This window comes from Mus caroli, unplaced genomic scaffold (genome assembly GCF_978045245.1).
Source record: "Mus caroli unplaced genomic scaffold, Mus_caroli_1 scaffold_13, whole genome shotgun sequence".
NCBI classification, from domain to species: Eukaryota; Metazoa; Chordata; class Mammalia; order Rodentia; family Muridae; genus Mus; species Mus caroli.
In genome coordinates this window covers 78,636,609-78,654,373 of record NW_028227268.1, presented here as the reverse complement: position 1 = coordinate 78,654,373, position 17,765 = coordinate 78,636,609, and the positions used below count along the sequence as shown (strand labels likewise).

Genomic DNA, 17,765 nt, shown 5'->3' with positions numbered 1-17,765 from the left:
GTTAATTTATAAACTGCTGGAGAGCTCCCTTCTAAACCCCTTGAATACCCCACCCCACCTCCTATGTGGAGAAAGCCAGCTTTAGTCTCCTAGGCAGATAGGCAAAATTCTCAAAGTGGGGTACCAGCTGAACTCCACCCCTGGGCAGCACCAGCCTAGAGTTCTTTTTCTGGAACACCACCAGCTGTTTTCTCTCAACTCAGAATTATGTCGGGTTTTAGCTATCTGTGCTCAGGCCAAGACTGAACCATGTCCCCCCAGCCCACAATTAAAACACATACTCAGCTGTTCTGATTTCTGTCCTGTAATGGACATCGTGGACACTGGACATCATAGCAAAGTCCTGTACTTAAGGTTGTTTCATTAGGCAAGCTTAGACCTTAGCTGGGACTGGGAGAGGACGTGACACAGCTAGGGCTGGAGCTGGTACGTCCCTGGGGAGTCCTGTCCGGGGACGAGAGGGGGAGAAGCACCCACTTACATTACAGCGCAAACTTGTATTCAAATAATCATATTCGTTAAGATTTTCCTGAAACTACACTCTCCTGACTTCTGTGTGTTTTGTCCTCACCGTGACAAGCGCCCCCTCTCTCTTTCACTCTGTTCCCCTTATCTCCCTCCCCCCCTATGTGTAACCAGGACTCAGTGCACCCAAGAGTTCTAGTGGTGGTGGATAGCCCTTAGCTGCCTCTGCCGGGTGGAGGTTTGACCAAGGTTAAGAGCACTGGTCCCTGAGACAATGTCTTGGTAACTTTATTAGTGGTGTGGCAGGAACAAGATTTCATTCGCTTCCGCTTCTCTTAAAAACCCTCCGTTTCCTCACCTGTACAATGGGAGTGGACTGTAGTCGCGATTGAGTAATTTCATGTCCGGTAAACCTAGCAACAAATGGGATCTATTTATTGTCTGGGACGATCCCGGGGGAAACCCGAGAGAGGCCTCAGCTCGTTCTGAGAGGGGACAGTTTTGTGGAACCGCACCGCGCCTGGTCCTACCCACGTTGACTGCAGTCTCTGCGACAGAGCCTTAGAGATTGTTTATTCGTTCTCTGCCTCCTGCGAGTAGCTGTCACCCTCTTCTTCAGTTTTCTAGTTGGTTCCAAGAAGAGGAGGGTTATCCCAGGGACAGAGACTGGATGAGCAAAGGAGGGACTTTTCCGGAGCGCCGCGAGGTCGCAAGCCCGGATCAGAGTCCGGATTTCCGGTGGCGTTCTGGCCTGCGGCTCCCACGCTCCCCACAGAGATGGGTGAATTGCCACCCGGGGACAGACCAGGGTTTAGTGGGCGCGTGGGTCCCAGTGTTTGGTAGCTCCAACACTCATCCGTGGTATCTTCCCATCGCCCTCGCCCTTGCCTGGCTGTACCCCGCTTTCCCAGGACTCCAGGTCGCTACAGACTCTACCGGGTTCCCTTGATAGTGGCCTGGCTTCGGCCTGTCCCAGTCACACATCTCAGACGTCTAGTGGCCCGCGACTCCCCAGAAGCTCTTAGAGGGCCTTTGAGCTTAGGCGCTTTGTCGCCCACTTCCAGTTCTACCCAGCACTGAATGAAGAACCCGTTCTCCCACTGGGGTCGCAGCTACCTCTGGCAAGAAAGCTAAAAAAGGTGAGGGGGCAGTTCCCCGACTGTTGGATCCCGGGGTGGGGGGGTCCTCAAGAAGAGAAAAGCAGAACACGCTTCAGGACAAGTCCCAAGCCTGCCTCCTGGGGGCAGACAAGCAAAAGCCATCCCCTCTTTTCTTGGGACATTCCTTCTGATCCCAGTTCCATTCAATTCAGGGGGTCTTTCTTTTAACTGAAAGGCAAGCAGGGGAGCATAATTTTACCCGAGTCCCTAGAAGTTATTGCATCATTTTATATGCCCCATGAAAGGGGGTCTGGGTCTACAGAAGTTTGAGACGGCCTGGGTGCCAGTGGTCGGGCTTGAAGGGCGCAGGGGGAGGGAATTCTTGTGCCCTAGCCTCAACTTCCTCCAGCACTGAGGGACCTGAGAAGCTGGGCAGCCCCACTTGGTAGTGTGGACCCTCTGAGAACCTATCCATGACCACCACCCCATCTTTCCACCCCCAGCTGAAGAATCTGCCAGAAGTTCAACAGGAAAACATCATTCTAGAAGAAACATATTCCTTTACAGTGGCTCCTTCCCTATCTCTTTGTTTGAAAAGAAGGCAAGAATTTTTAAATGTCTTTAAATATAGATTCCTAGGTACCAATGCCAGAGGCTCTGGTCCTGCAGCTGTGAAGGAGGCCCAGGAATCTGAATGTTCACACACACACACACACACACACACACACACACACACACACACACAGCTCTCTCTCTCTCTCTCTCTCTCTCTCTCTCTCTCTCTCTCTCTCTCTCTCTCTCTCTCTCTCTCTCTCTCTCCCCCACTTCCTTTTGGCTTCCTTATACTTAAACGTTTATTATTGGATGCAGAAGCCACGTTAAAAGGCAATTCACCCCAGATGAAAATCTACAAATGCACTTTGCTTAATGAAAGTGAAATATGCCCACTATCCCAGGTGAGGTGTTGGCTGCCTGTCAAGCCAAAGGGAATTAGGGCTATCCAAAGATTCTTGCCTCCCTCTCTTTACCACCATCACCGCCTTCTTCTTCTTCTTCTTCTTCTTCTTCTTCTTCTTCTTCTTCTTCTTCTTCTTCTTCTTCTTCTTCTTCTTCTTCTTCTTCTTCTTCTTCTTCTTCTTCTTTCTTCTCCTCCTCCTCCTCCTTCTCCTCCCCCTCCTCCTTCTCCTCCCCTTTCTCTCCTCCTCCTCTTCCTCCTCCTCCAGTTTATGGATATAAAATTGCTTCCTTTATAGTTAGTTTCTGGAGAATTGGGCTGCTATAGATATCATTCTCTGTTCCAGTTTCTCTTTTCTGGATAGTGGGTTTCATGTGCTGACTGACACCAGGATCCTTTGCAGATGACCTCCAACCTCCAGAGGTCTATGTTCTTTGTGACTCTTGTTAACCACAGGCCTCAATGTGACTGTATTTCTCCTCTTTCGGGCAATGATCTTTTCTTGACTGTGTGCATCACCGGAACATCTACCCTACTACATTCAACTTTTAATGTTTTGTCTTGATTACTGAAAAGTGGAGACTCAAGCAGTTAAGGAGAGAGGCCTGAGTCTTAAGCTAGGACTTCCTGGGACCCATTGTAGGAGGGTGGCCACTGCTTCCTGATGCCCCTACCTTGAAGGATCACCACTGAACTTAAAGAAGGGGCTTATTCTGTGTACGGTTAAGAGGATCCTGGGTCTGGGACATCAGCAACAGCTTGGAGCTTTGAAAAAGTTTAAATAGGCCCAGCTTCAATTGTGCATTTAAATTCTATAGGGATGGAGAATGTTCTGGTGTCTACCAGCATATAACTTATCTTTTTACACACACACACACACAGCACCTACTGTGTACTAGAAACTCTAGCATATGCTATGAGGATCCTGGTGGATCAGATGATCTCTGCTGAGATGGCTTGGAGGAGATGGCATTAATTATGGGACCAGAAAGAAATGTCCCAGCACATGTGTAGTCTAGATAAATAGTCTGGGAGCTATAGTAGATAAAGTTGTGTCTGAAGATAGTGGCCATGCATTCAACCTGTAGTCTTGGAATACACCCACCTACTCTTTCATCACAAAGGGGCTCCACTTTCCTCCCTGGACAGACCCACCAACCAGAATGCTTGCTGGCCTCAATTGTTCCATTCAACAGGGATGTGTGTTCCTTTCAGTCACCGACTGCAATACATTTTATAAATCAAAGGGCCAAGGAAGACCAGCAGAAAAGGGAATCTGGATTTCAGGCAAAGAATTTCCCCCCATGGAGTCCTTGGCAGCCTTGGCTGCATCCAGGATGTCCTCTAAGAGTAATGATACATTTACCACGAGTTTATTAAACGTTGCAACCTTTTTTTAAAAAAATGATGGGGTAGGCATATTACCCATAAACCTCCACTCATTTCCTCCTTAGCCATAACACAAAGGTCAATAGGCCTGAGATGGGAGACAAGTTACCCTCTTCTCCCTCCTTTTCTTCCTTCCTTCCTTTCCTCCCCTTACATTCTTCCACCTTATCCACTTCCTCTTCTCCCCCTTTCCCTCCCAACCTCTCATCTCTCTTCTCTACATCCCAGTCTATTTTCCTATGGCTGTAATGGAAGTTGGTTCAAGCCCCCTTCCCCTTTAACAGAAAGAACTTTGTGTGCCAAATAACCAACTAATCAGAGAAGGCATCAACCTTGCTGCAGTTGTTAAAGAAAAATAAAGCTACTTTGCGGAGCAGGAGAGGGGGCTGAGAATCTGAAGATATTTAGAGTCGCAGACTGCGTAGCCCCAGAGACCCATTCACTCTTAGGGACTTCTGGAGAGTAGTGACCGAGTGAAAACCGCGCCCAACAGCATTCGTGTCTGGGTTAGCACCAGACTTAGAAGCATTTCAGAAGCCTGCTGAAGACTGAGTCTAGAACTCCCATTCCCTTGCGATCTACTAAAGTCGTATTGGTTGGGGCTTTAGGCTTCTCTACCTCTCCTGACACGGAGATAGTGTCTTCTGAGTGCCCTCAAGTCTCGATCTCGCGCACACAAAGTTCATCCCGCCACCCTTGCTTCAGAGTGAAGAGCTGGACACCTGGGATGGGCATTCTGCCTTTTCTGCCTGGTCAGTCCTTTTTTTCCTCCACGTTTGCCCCCGAAGTCCCAGGACAGGCAAGGAAAAGAGAACGCAGGCAGTACGCCTCCGTCGCGCTCAGGGCTCTGAAGGGATGCTTAAGAACTACCATGGTGCATACCCCTTCGACTCAGGATACCTCCATCGCCTTCCCTCTGCCCTCTCTCTTGCTCTTTAAGGCCATGCTCCTTCCAGCTTAGACGCTAGTGCTCAGAGCTCCCTAGCTCGCCACTTTGCCGGGAACTTCGGCGGCTCCCCTGCGCCACACGGTGAAGGATGTTAATGAGGGAGTGTGGCCAGGCTCTGTGAACAAGCCAGCTCAGGAGCTGCGATTGGCTGTGATAAGGCGGAAGGATGACGTTATGCAAAGAAGGGGCGTGTCTAGGCTGCGAGGGCCCCGCCTCCTTCCCTTTGGGGTTAGTGTGCCTGTGTTTAGCTCTGGGGAGAGTCAAACTGGATTCCACAGGGAGAGCCTGCAAATCACTTCTATTTTAGCAAGGAGAAAACAGAATCTCCATCCAGCAGGGTCCACCCCTCTCTTTCTCCCTCTCCTCTCTTTTTCTATCTCTTTCCCTCCCCCCTTCCTCTTTCCCTCTCTCTCCCCTTCCCCCCCACCCTCTCCGGTGTGTCTGTCTACAGCAACCAGCGTCCTCATCTACACGCACGGAAAGGAAAGAAACATCTTTGGTTGAGAGAGGAGGAGGAAAAAAGAGAGAGAAAAAAACTTGCCTGGTTGTGGAAAATGACACTTCAAGTAGCCAAGCCAGCTTCGAGAGTCGTATCTATTGTTTCTTAAATTGTCATCAGGGTGGTTTTTTTTCTTCCTGCTTCTTCAAGTGAAGGTACCGCTACAAAAGGAAACTCCAGCCCCTCCTGTTCTCCAACGGCCTGTGATTACTACAAAAAGAAAAAAAAAAAAAAAGCAAAAAAAAAAAAAAAGCAAAAAAAAAAAAAAAAAAAAAAAAAAGGAAAAAAAAGCACCCAAACTCAAAACCAACCAACCAAACAACCCCCAACAGCCAGGCATATATCTCTGTTTTTTCTTAATTTTGGTCTTTTCGTTGGATTTTCCCTTTCTTTTTTTCCCCCTCGCCCCCCTCCTTGTTATCGCTCAGTTTTGAGCGAAGGTTTACATTTTTAAAAATTTTGCTTTTCAGCCCGCCTTGATGTAGCGCGAGTCTCATCGACTCAAAAAAAAAATCTGTGGTTGGCGTTTTTTTTTTTTCCTTTTTTTTTTTTTTTCAAATATTTTCAAAGGGGAGGAGATTTTCCACAAGAAAAGGTTGTTTTCATGTTTGGGATCCAGGAAAGCATCCAACGGAGTGGAAGCAGTATGAAGGAAGAGCCGCTGGGCAGCGGCATGAACGCGGTGCGGACGTGGATGCAGGGCGCCGGGGTGCTGGACGCCAACACAGCGGCGCAGAGGTGGGTACCGCTGGGGGACCGTGAAGGAGAGGCCACGGGCTAGCGGGAGAGCCCGGAGACGGCGGCGCGGCTACCCGGGGCCCGGCCACGCGAGTGCGTCTGCCGCTGCGCTGCGCTCGCCGCCCGGGCTCCGCGCTACTCGGCTGCGCAGCACTCGTCGCCGGGTGGCCAGAGATCAGCGAGCTGCCGGAGGGAGCCGAGCCCAAGCTTTGCCGGCACTTTCCGCAGCCCCATCTGCGAGTGTTTTCGTTTTGTTTTAACCCAGAAGAGGCGTCTCTGCAGCTCGGTGTTGGATAGCTGCGCTTTTCTGACCGCTTGTTTTCTTTTCTGTGTGGTTATATTTTTCCCTTTTCCTCCCCTTCTCTTCGCTTCCTTTCCCCTTTATTTCGCTTCAGTTCTTTCCTTTTTCTTCTTCCCTCTTTTCTTTTTACCTACTTAATTTTCTTCTCTCCCCTTTCTTCCTTTCCATTTTCTACCTTCTTTAATTCTTTCCTTTCCTCCTATCTTTCCTTTCCCTTTTCTACCTTCTTTAATTTTTTCTTGTCCTTCTCCACTCTTTTCCCCCCCTTCTTTCTCAGTTTCACTCTTCGTTTTTTCTTTTCTCTTTCCTCACCTGGCTCTCTCCCCCCCCCCCCCCGTTTCTCTCTCTCTCTCTCCATTTCTCTTCTTGGAGTCTCCTCTTATTTTTCCTATCTGGTTCTTTACTCTCTCCTCTCTCCACTTCTTAGCCTTCAGTTTTTCTCAGTCTGCATGTAGAATAGTGATTTCCAACTTTAATTTTCACATCTCCTAAAAGCCACTCTCATCCACTGTCACCTTGGCCTCTCCCAGTCCCTCTCCCACTCTCCAGATCCTACACTGAGTGGTTTGGAGGCCATACTCTTGGAGGCCAACTTGAGGAACTTCCCTGGACACACCCAGTGCCCTGTCCAGGGGCTCCTAGTCCCAAGTGAGAAATGGTACCTTGCCCTTTTCATTGCTGGCCACCACCTGGGCTTCGGGGAAAACTTTGTGGGCCCAGGCTCCATTAGACATAAAGGGTGCAGAAGGGGAATGGGGAGTAGTTCCATCTTTCCATTTTGGGGTGGGGGGAAGGGCTAGGGACAACTGTCCTGTACTGTTTCCATCCCCATGAGCGCAGGGTTGGGAGTGGTTGGTAGTGAGAGTGAATTGGGTAACTAGGCTAGAAGCGAAAGTGTGTGTGTATGTGTGTGTGTGTGTGTGTGTGTGTGTGTTGTCTGATAGTGTCCGGCAGTTTGGGCTGTCATTGTGGTGCCCCCGGGCATCCTAGTCTCCAGTCCCCGGCGGATCTTCTCAGCCAAGCAGCCTTGGCCCTTTGGGTTTCTGGAATGTGTGAGGAGGATTTCTCAGAATGGCAAAACTTTGGCAAGACAGGTCTTTTATTTAAAAAAAAAAATTAACCAAACAACAACAGTCACTTACAACAGTAAAACAAGACACCCCAGTTCTCTTTTCCAAGGCGATCGATCATTTCTAATAGTTGCGAGTCCCAATCAGGGACCCTTCTCCGCTTGCTTGCGTTTGTGTAGAAAATTAGCGTGCTGAGGTCGGGTACTATCAGCTGGCCGAGGCTAGGGAGTTTCCTGGAGGGTGGCTGAAGCAGCGAGCAACCTAGCATGCCTGCATGCATTTCCACCTGCCCACTTACTTGCGAGATTTGGAGGCGTAGTCGGAGCCTATTCCCACGCCCTGGCCTTCGAAGTAGTAAATTGCGCACTTTCTCTTTAACCCCGTTTCATTTCACCCACGGTCACATTTCCTCTCCACGCAGCGCGCTTCAAGTGGAGTAAAGATTGTAGCGTTTCATCTCACACCCAAAACCCAAACAAAACTTCCACACCTCTGAGTTCTGATGACCCGCTATCTCTGGAAGGGGAGGACAGGGACATGAGTGGCATTTGTGCGGTTCGTCAGCCGCGCTTGAGCTCCTGATGGGTCATGGAAGGAGCCCAGGGGATGTTTTGGGAGCAGAGAAGGTGGGTGTTGGGGGGTTCGCTCGCGTGCCCTGGGTGACAGGGGGATGCGGGACAGAGTCTGGCTTAGCCATCTAACTCTGCGTCTTTGGTCGCAGCGGGGTGGGTCTGGCCCGGGCTCACTTTGAGAAGCAGCCGCCTTCTAACCTGCGGAAATCCAACTTCTTCCACTTCGTCCTGGCCCTCTACGACAGACAGGGCCAGCCCGTGGAGATTGAGAGGACGGCCTTTGTGGGGTTCGTGGAGAAGGAAAAAGTAAGTGGGCACAAGGCAGTCCCCAGTAGTCCCGGGCTCAGAGAGCAGGCCCAGGCGCCTGGGAAGCCGCCTCCGTGTGTGCAAAGGTTTGCTCACACTCCTGTGAGAGTCCCCCCCTCCCGCCCCCAGCTACTTCCCGCCCTGGACGAATCCAGGCTCCTGGGACTCAAGGTCCTGCTTCAGAAAGTGAGCACGGAGCCCCCAGGGCTGGAGAGATTCCAGGCCAAAATGAGAGGAACCCTACTTGAGTCTAGCCTTGGGAGCCTGCAGAATGATTGTTCTGAGTTACCAGATCAGGAATGCTTGCCCCAGATGGCCCAGGCTGCAGTCCTTAGGCTCTGGGAAGAGTCTCACCCATGTGCACCTCACAGAAATTTCTGGAATGGTAGAGAGAAAGCAGTTTGGGATGAGGGTGGAGAAAGATTAAGTTCGCCACAGTTTCTGTTACTACTGGGGTTGACTGGCTTTACAGGATGGGAGGGGGGGTCCCCATTTGGGAAAAGTTGCCTTGAAGTTGGTGGGTGTACTGGCTCATGGAGACCTCTCTCCTCCTCTCTTGTGTCTTTGGGCCTTGCTGCAAACCAGGAAGCCAACAGCGAAAAGACCAATAATGGAATCCACTACCGGCTCCAGCTCCTCTACAGCAATGGTGAGGCTCCTGTCGGGTCGGTGCCAGCACCCTGGGGCTCCGGGTCAGGGCAGGGGGCTCACGGAGCTCCAGGTGGACGAAAACCCCCCAGCGAAGCTCAGCCGTCAGCCACCCTCCAGGTGAACAGGCCTCTCCGAAATTTCATTCTAGGAAGTTTCTCACCTGAGGAGGCAGAGGGCGGCTTGGTCAGCCCAGGGCTGACCAGAGGCCACTTGGCCCTGACAAGACCACTCGGTTGTCCTCTTTTCCCCACTTCTTGAGGCCTGTGTTGCTTGGCCAAAATTCCAGGTCGCTTGGCTCCTCGGTTTTTTTGGGGGGTGGTGGGGGTGGGCTAGGGAGAGGCTGGGAGTGGAGGAGCTCCTGATGGATCCAGGCGGCTTCAGAAGGGCGCTAGTCTGGGAAAGGAGAGTGGCCAGGTTGGGGGGGTGTCCCCACCTCTTTTCTAGCTCCAGTGCTTGGAGGAGGCTGGCTTCTAAGGGGAGCATTTGAACTAGGCCCGCAGATCCTTTCTGGATTCTGGGAAGGAGCGTCCTGGCTCGCCCCTTTCTGGACAGCGGGAGTTCCCCTTGACCTTGGACCTCTTTGCGTTCAGTTTTTGTTTGTTGCTATTGTTATGTGTATTGTGGAGTTCTTTTTTCTTTCAGGGCTTATCCCCCCTCTCTTAATTTTCCTTCCTCCCTCCACCCCCAGGGATACGGACAGAACAGGATTTCTACGTGCGCCTCATCGACTCCATGACAAAACAAGTAAGTTTCTTAGAATTCCAAGACTCTCGGGTCACCGAATTTGCTGCAGTTCAAAAGCCGGTTGAGCCACTGGGAGATGACTGGGACCCAAACTTTCAAAGTCAGGGTGGCCCTGGCAAAGTGGGAGCAGCGCAGGCTCCCCAGATCATTTCTGCTCGAGGCTCACTTGCCTCCTTGGGAATGCCAGGCCTGATGATTAAAACCTGGGGTGCTGAGTGAAGGAAAAAGGACTGAACTTCCCCTGGCTTGGCCAAGGAGCCCTAGGGGAAGCGAAAGGAGCCCGGGAGACAACCCCCTCCGGGGAGGCAGAATAGACTGAACTCCTAACTAGCCAGGCCTTCTCTAAGGCCCAGGCCTGAGGAATTGGGGGGTAAGAGGCAATTCAAGGAATGAAGCTGATGGAATTTGCAAATGAACTCCCCACAGATTTTTTTTTAAGTCGATGGTATTGGAAGGTAGTGTTGGAAGTAGGAGCCTACAGTTGTTCAAGAGTATTTTGCAAAAAACCCTCCTGCTTTGGCCTCCAAGTTTGGCTGCGAGCCAGACAGCAAGAGCTAGCTAAGGCTTTCTGTCTTAAAGGGACATGGACTGCATTTTCTTAAGCTTGCCAACACACGGTGTCAGGCAGTATACATTAAGGTTGAGTTATGTTTTAAATGATACAATTATGAGAGGAGTTGGAAGTAAGGCTTGACATTTTAATGAGGCGCAGGAGGGATTTTTTTTCATCTATCCTCTTCTTAATTTTAAGAAAAAAGTATAGTTTCAGAATGAAGTAGCTGGTTAGTTAGTTGAAGTAACAGAAACAAAAAAGACAGCTTTATTGAGAGGAGGAAAGAATTCAAAACAAAAAGGAAAGTTATCTATTGTGCAGCCAGTAGCAGTTTAGTGCAGGGTTAAGATATGTTTGTTTGATTGTCATTTTAAATATTCCTTTTAAAACAAGAAGAGGTGTTCTTCCTTCACTGGGTTAGAAAGTTTGGAATTAGGGTGTCCATGCACAATTAAAAATAGCTTTAGATCTGCCTGGCTATAATGTGCAAAATACACATTAATAAGCTGTTGGGAGTTTGAGATCTTAGCAAGAAGCATTTAATAACAGCTCATGTTGATTATCATGTTCATATTTATTGTGACACAAATAAATAACATGGAATTATGGATATGAAGTATGTTTTTAAAGTGATAAGTGTCTAAAGAAATTGATATCATGTTATTTCCCATAAGTATTTTCATCTCTGGAAGATTGTGTTTATTTCTTAGTTGACAGCTCAGAGTAAATTCCCATTTATTGTTCTAATTACAGTTATTTTCTTCAATTCTTTTGATTGCTACATAGAATAGTTTTCTTTCCTTTGGACACTGAATTTTTAATGTTTTTTCCTTGCTGAGCAGAAGCACAAAAGACTTGACTTAGTGGGTTTTTAATGTTTTCTGATATCAAAACAAAATATATTAGTTGGAATTTTGTTTTTCAAAAACAGTTTTGATACGATGGATATCATTTCTTGTCCTTCTAGTCAGAAAGGAGTGAAGACAGGGAAGGCAGAGGGAGAAGAATGAACCCTAACCCTACTCCTCATGTATTCATTAGGATTTACTTTCAAAGGGAAAAACATGCACACCAACAACCAGACAGGGCCGAGGTGGTTCTCTAACCCTGACCACTGAAATGCAGGCCGAGCTATGAAAAGCTCTATTCCAAGGAGCATAAAATTGGTACATGTTTGGAGAGATTGTTTCCATTTGATTTAAATCTCCCCAAAACTTTAATTCCTACCTCCCTAAACAAATAGTGCTACTAAGAATTGATTTTTTTAAATCAACAAACTCTCTCATACATGAACAGTAGAAGAATTTTTTTAAATATAAAGCAATACTGCAAATATTTTTATGAACAGGGCCATAGAGCCTTCTTTTAAAAAAACTACAGTTGAAGGTATCTTTGGCTGTTTGATAGCATCATAAATTCTATGGGAAGGGAGAGAGGGAAATGGTTCATTTAAAGAAAAATAACAGGTATAAGAAAGTCATTTGGCATACATTACTAAAAGTTTAAGTTATAGATACATGTAGTTATTTAGTCTAGTCAGAAGCCATATGAAAAAAAAAAAACCAAAACCAAACCAAAACAACAACAACAACAAAAAACCCCAAACAATTATCTAAGTTGGTAGAAAAGTATCAAGACAAACGACGTTTTAAGATGTACCCATTTGCTTTCAAAATGATTGGGTAACCTTCCATTCTATAACTTTCACTTTGAAAGGCAATCTGTGTTCATGATCCAGTTGCTTGTTGTTGGATAGCGCGCTGCTGCTAACGTTTTGAAAGTAGTCACCTTCTTGTGGACTTCGTTAATATCATACACTCCAAAACAGTAGATAGACACACCAGAAGCCTTAGTTTCTTTGCTGCAGAATCACGATCATATTCAGCTTCAGAAGTGATCTCCCTGGAGTTTGAAATTATTTTATGGCAATTAACGCTCAGTCTGACTTGAACTTTCTAAAAATGTTGGTTCTGTGTAGTTCTATACAGCAGCCCGTTTAACCAGAAGGAGTGACCGAGGCTGGCTGACAAAGTGGTAACATTGCTCTCTGTGGAGTGCTTTCTGATGCGTTTCAGATTTTGATATTCAGAGTGTGGAGCAGAATATAACTGTCAATGTCTAAGAACACCAGAGCTGGTGGAGGGAATCCCTGGCCACCGTGAGATCTTGTCTCCGTTGTTTGGTGACCCTAGCCCTTTCCATAGTAGATATGTGCCTTTGAGCATGTGATGTCATACCCTTGACTCACAAGCTGGGGTTGACATTTCGATGGAATCGTCAGCCAGTCACATGCAAAAGTAGCTGGGCTGCAGCTGCACAGGTCGTTCCTCATTTTGAGTGCATCTAGCAGTAACACTGAGACCCAGACAGAATTGTACTCAATCAACCAAGATGTCTGAGGATGACAGTGTTTCACACCTTCCTAAAGTGTCTCATTAGACTCTTCTGAGGAAGGATTCCTAATTTTGGGCCCTACCAGGTACGATGGAATCTCATTTTAGGAGTGACTGTAGAAGGCTCTGAGGCCCATTCTCCTATCCCTCCTTTGTAAAACACAGGGTATAAAATATAAAAATTTGAAAAACAAAACAAAACAACAACCAAATCAAAACCCGTTTAACTAGAAAAGAAATGTCTTGCTTTTGGGAAGGGTTGTTCAAAACCAAGTTTAGCTGGCCTAAAAATAGATTGTTTTTGTGTCGTTGCTGTTTTTGGTATTCTATCAGTGAGCATGCAAGAGCCCTTAGGATCCCAAAGTTTATGGCTAATGCATCCAGAAACAGTGTTAACTGTAGAAGCTCTCATGGACCCAGTTGGGGAAGCCTGAGGCTTAATCTGTCTCACTTCAGGTTTGCATGAGTAACTTGAGATGTGATATACTCTGTGGTTCATTCATCAACAAATCTATCTTTTACGTAGTTAATAAACACAAAACTAGCTCAATTTCTTAGACTAGCTTTCTTGAAGAGTAAGTTTTTCAAGTGCTACTTAATAAGGAAAGTAAACCCAATCTCATGTCCCCTGCCCCCAAAACAAAGTGTTTCCCCCTTATTTCATCTATTTATTTTTGAGAAGGGCAAACAGAAGTCACATCATGTTTGTATGTATAGGTTTAATGGTGGGGTGGGTGGAGGATGGGTGTGGAATGGTGCTGATGCAATGGGGGCGCAGGGACAGGAAAAGTGAAGGTTTTCAGATTTGTTTCCGAGCTTGCTTTCTTTATATATTTACTCTGGTGTTTGCAGTCCTTAAAGTTATTGCTTAAACTTTATGTCACGCCCATTGATTGTTTCATTATATCCTACCATGGCTGCATAGGTTTGATTAACTACTCTTTCAGCTCCCTGGTAGAGAAACACTGTTTTTTTGGCATATCTATAAGTTCCTAAGGAATTTACCAGGCCAGCAAAGAGGCTCTTTCATATACCCAGGGAGCCAAGCAAGAGAGGACAGAGCAGGTTTATATCAGGGCTATATTTCAACAGCTTTCTGTCTCCTTTGGTAACATGTCAAAAATGCAGGTGATTTAAATTTCCTTGCACATAGAGGAATGAAGAAGTTTGGAATTTTTTATGCATGATCAGGACCTGTGTTTGGGAAAATGTAAACTCATCACAGTGGAAAATGTGTTGTTTGGAGTCTGGGGGTGAAAACAAAGCTGATGGTTTTGGAGAGCTTGCGGGAGCCAGATGGCCTAGTACTTCCCCAGTCTGGCGGCCCAACTGCTCCCTCCTGGATAATATACAGCCATTTGTTCGGGGATATTTACGCTAGAGCTGTTTCCATGTGAATGTTTGAACAGCATTAAAAACGAACATATTAGTCGGGATGCATTTATCGAACTCGTATGGCTGTACCAACAGCCTGCTATCTGTGTGTTTCTTGCTGGGGATGAAGACAGTTTGGATGTGGACATGCGTGAATTGATGACATAGGTTTTGGAGCAGGGAAGATTGGGTTTTAGCTACAAATTAAAATATATATGAATTTAGAATCGAATTAATGGGAATAATGGTTGCACCCAACTCAAAGGTCTGCTGTGAAAATAAATAGATCCATAACTGTGAAGGCCTCAGAACAGTGATTGACATATATTAAGCATATAATAAATTAGCTATTTTTGTGATCTTATTGTTATTGCCTGACTGAGTTGACAAAGTCAATTCTGTCTACTAACGTACTAAATGCGGTAACTATCCAAGTAGAATATCATTTATTGCTTCTAGGAAAAATGTCATATGGAATTACTTGAAATATTTAGTCCCCACCCAGCCCCAAGGAATTTGAATAATAGAAGGGCTTTTAGATCTTCAAGACAGAAGAGATGCAACAGAAAGTCCCCTGCATGGGGACGTGCTTGCCTTTTAGTTAGGGCTGATGTAACTGAGCAGCATAGTGAATATGATATCGTGCCTAACTCAGTTCTGAAAACGGGCCTGCTTAGCTGCTGAGCTGAAATTACATCTTTGCAATTTGTTCGCCAGTAGCCAAGCTGCTACTTGAGGCAAAATGAGTTTTGATTTTACTCTACTATTAATGGTAGATTTGCTGTTCGACACAATTGTTTATGAAATGTCAGATTTGTGGTGTTTTCTTTGGCATGGCTTAATTTTTAACTAGGGTTCTTTCACCTACTGGAAACTGGACTATATTATGTAGCACTTTTTTTTTTAAATGAAAGGCAGTGGAACACACAGGGTGGGTGAATGTAGTAATTACTGTGCGGTGTATTGATGCTATAGACATTGTTATTGGCTCACTTCTTAGTACTTTGCTATCACTGATAGTTTTATTTAGAAGGTACTCCTCTTTTGGTTGAAGAAGGCAGTTTTTATATTTATGGCCCTTTCTCTGAGGTGACAAATAGACTTTGCTTTTTGTTTTGTTTTCAGGAATAGTATCATTTTCAAGGTTATTGTTTCGATTTATGTGGGAAATTCAAGTTTCTTTTACCTCTACTCTGCCTTCTTCTTCCCTCCCTTCTTATTGCAAATCAGGACAAATTCCTAATGAGAAAAATGCATATGCTCACTGCTCCCTTGAATGTGGTGTGGGACAGGAGTTAAAACTATCACAAAAGTAAACAAAGGCAAGCAAGCTCAACTCTCTGAACATCTGTGGGCATCCCACTGAAGTAAGATCCCGCTGTATGCTCAGAGTCATTTTCCTTCTTCTGCTTTTTTTTCTTTCTCTTTTGCTGTGTAGTCTCCCCCCCCCCGCCCTCCCCCGCCGAAGTAAGTCTCAGTGAATTTTTAAGCCTTAGCAAACATTTTCAAAAAACTAGGGATGAACTATGCTTCAAAGATGACTTTTAAAACAGCAGTAACCGGGACAAGCATGATACAGGGATTGACTGATTTTTCAAAGACTTGCACATGTTGACTTTAAGCATTTAAAACAAATGGAGTTTTCTCTTCGGACAGTAAAACCTGTTGTTCTTCGAGATTATGAAAGTTTTAACAACACCCATGTTTTTTTCATCTTTAGTTAATCATATATATAAAACAATACAGTTAAAAAAAAAAAACCAATCTGAAATCAAGGGAGGATCCGCAGGAACGTGCGTTCGTTTCTGCCTGCTTGTTATTTTCTGTTAGAGGCTGACATTCAGAGAGAGGAGCTACTCACCTATCAGAAAGTCAGGTCTCCAAATAGGACGGGTTTGGACAACTTATCTCAGTCGCACCAGGATTTGAAAGTTGCAGTGAAGTCACTTCTGTTTATTCTTTCATATTTCTTCCTGTCCAAGCATCCCTACTGCCTTGAGGCATTTGTTTGCCCTTGGTGGGATTAATGTAAACAGTATTTCCCACTTGATACTGTACCTTTTGTTTCGATGGTTATAAAGCTCAACTTGATTCATCCTCGATTGATTTATTCCAATAATGCGTTTTTATAATTTCTCTCCCTCTGCCTACCATTGTAGCGGCAGCTCCCCCATCCTCACTTCTGATAAACACATTGATTTATTTAAGCCAGTGTTGTCTTTGTCGCGTTCTCAGACAGACCACCTTCCTCCCAATGAGCAGACACATGATTTACTGTGGAGGATGACAATGAGCCTTCTTCTCAGGGCTCCATTGTCTGTATCCTAAACCAGCTGTCTATTAAAATGGTCTCACTTAAAATAGTCAAGGCTGTTTATATGCCCTTGGGATCTCCCAGCTGATCCAACCTCAACCATCGTGCCTTAAACCCCACAGAAGCATACATTTAAATTAGTGAGAGAAGCTGAAGCCCCCTGTCCCCCAAAATTGGTGTTAGAAGATGCCTATCCTTGGTGGGGGGGGCTAGGGGAGGATGTTAGCGTCTGGATTTGCTCAACTGTGAGCCAGTCTTGCTGTGCGTGCTAAATATACACGTAGAAACGCTTTTAGTAGAGAAAGCTGGAGGGGGAACTTCGAGGCAGTAGGGAAAAAAGACCAAAGTGTGTCTTAATGTTACTGTGGTTCTGGAGCTATCCAAATAAATCTATCATATCTACCTGTACCTGGTCCCATCTGAATTTTAATCTCTCGACAGATATTTTCTCTTGTGCTGTGTTTGTATGTGCATGCATGCATGCATGCATGTGTGTTTTAATAAGTTTAATAAGTCTTTTCAGTGATAAGAAAACTGGTTAGAGGCTGGAGGGAGTTCTGTCTTTGAATTGCACAGGAAAGCTTGCTCCCTTAATGTGAGTGCAGTTTACTCTAGGGACAGGAATTTACCCTTCCTATCCCATGGTAGACTCCCACTCTCTTTTACTGCAGCATTTTCCAGAAGCAGGTACCTCTTCTTCCAACCCTGTGCCTTGAGAACTCTTCTTATTCTATCCAGGCAGAGGGAGAGGGAAGGCAGAAACCTCAGATTCCAGATTTCCCCAGAGTTCTTAATTATTTCTGAGTAAATCCGAACTCTTGGTTTCATTTTTCTATGCTTGAGTTGGAGAAAGATTCTCTGTTTTGACTCCACCGCCAGAAGCAAAGTGGTAGCTCGGTATTTGGTAAAGAGATGCATTATGGAGGGACTGGGCCTTTAACAAGTGATGTTCAGTTACCAAGGAGAAAACACAGGACTTCTGGGAGTCCCTGTCATCCATTGCCTGGGGGAGTCCTCAGTGGATTTGCCTTGAAGCTTATTATTAACTGGATATTATCATGGCCTCATTCATTTCAACTAGCAGCCTTGGTAATAATGATGTTTATCTCATCTAGAAAGTTCCAAACGGAGATCTTATGTAATTGATATGCCTGCCACGCCCCCCCAATAACATCGTTTCTTCTCTCCTGCCACCTCCCTGTACCAGCATAGAAGTTTTTTAGACCTGTAAACTGACTAATCGAGTATTATTATTATGATGATTATTATTAGTTTAGTTTAGCAAGGCAAACACTGAAGCTGACACCGAGGTTATGTAGAGTTTTAGGAGAACATAGAGCTGATTTAGTGATAATAGGAGTTAGCAGAACTGCGTCATTTGAATTTTTTAGC

The 17,765-nt window shown here is 45.9% G+C and overlaps 1 protein-coding gene and 1 long non-coding RNA gene across 8 annotated transcripts in view; one reads left to right on the top strand and one right to left on the bottom strand.

The window, feature by feature from the left end:
- Positions 1 to 5,275: 5,275 nt before the first annotated feature.
- Ebf1 (EBF transcription factor 1) overlaps positions 5,276 to 17,765 on the top strand; it is a 397,327-nt gene continuing 384,837 nt past the window's right edge. For 2 of the 7 annotated variants that reach the window (XM_021175730.3, XM_021175728.3), the window contains exons 1-4: positions 5,277 to 6,095; positions 8,188 to 8,344; positions 8,930 to 8,993; positions 9,684 to 9,739. In XM_021175730.3, coding sequence (XP_021031389.1) covers positions 5,962 to 6,095; positions 8,188 to 8,344; positions 8,930 to 8,993; positions 9,684 to 9,739 — 411 coding nt within the window. In that variant the 5' untranslated portion in view covers positions 5,277 to 5,961. Of the gene's footprint in view, positions 6,096 to 7,414; positions 8,093 to 8,187; positions 8,345 to 8,929; positions 8,994 to 9,683; positions 9,740 to 17,765 lie in introns of those variants that run through there. The other 5 variants (XM_085829018.1, XM_085829017.1, XM_021175729.3 and 2 more) reach the window with 5 other exon arrangements.
- LOC147001555 (uncharacterized) lies at positions 11,843 to 16,447 on the bottom strand. Its single transcript, XR_015044778.1, has 2 exons — positions 15,921 to 16,447; positions 11,843 to 12,647 (listed from the first exon to the last, which is right to left on the bottom strand). It is a non-coding gene; the product is annotated as an uncharacterized LOC147001555 (long non-coding RNA).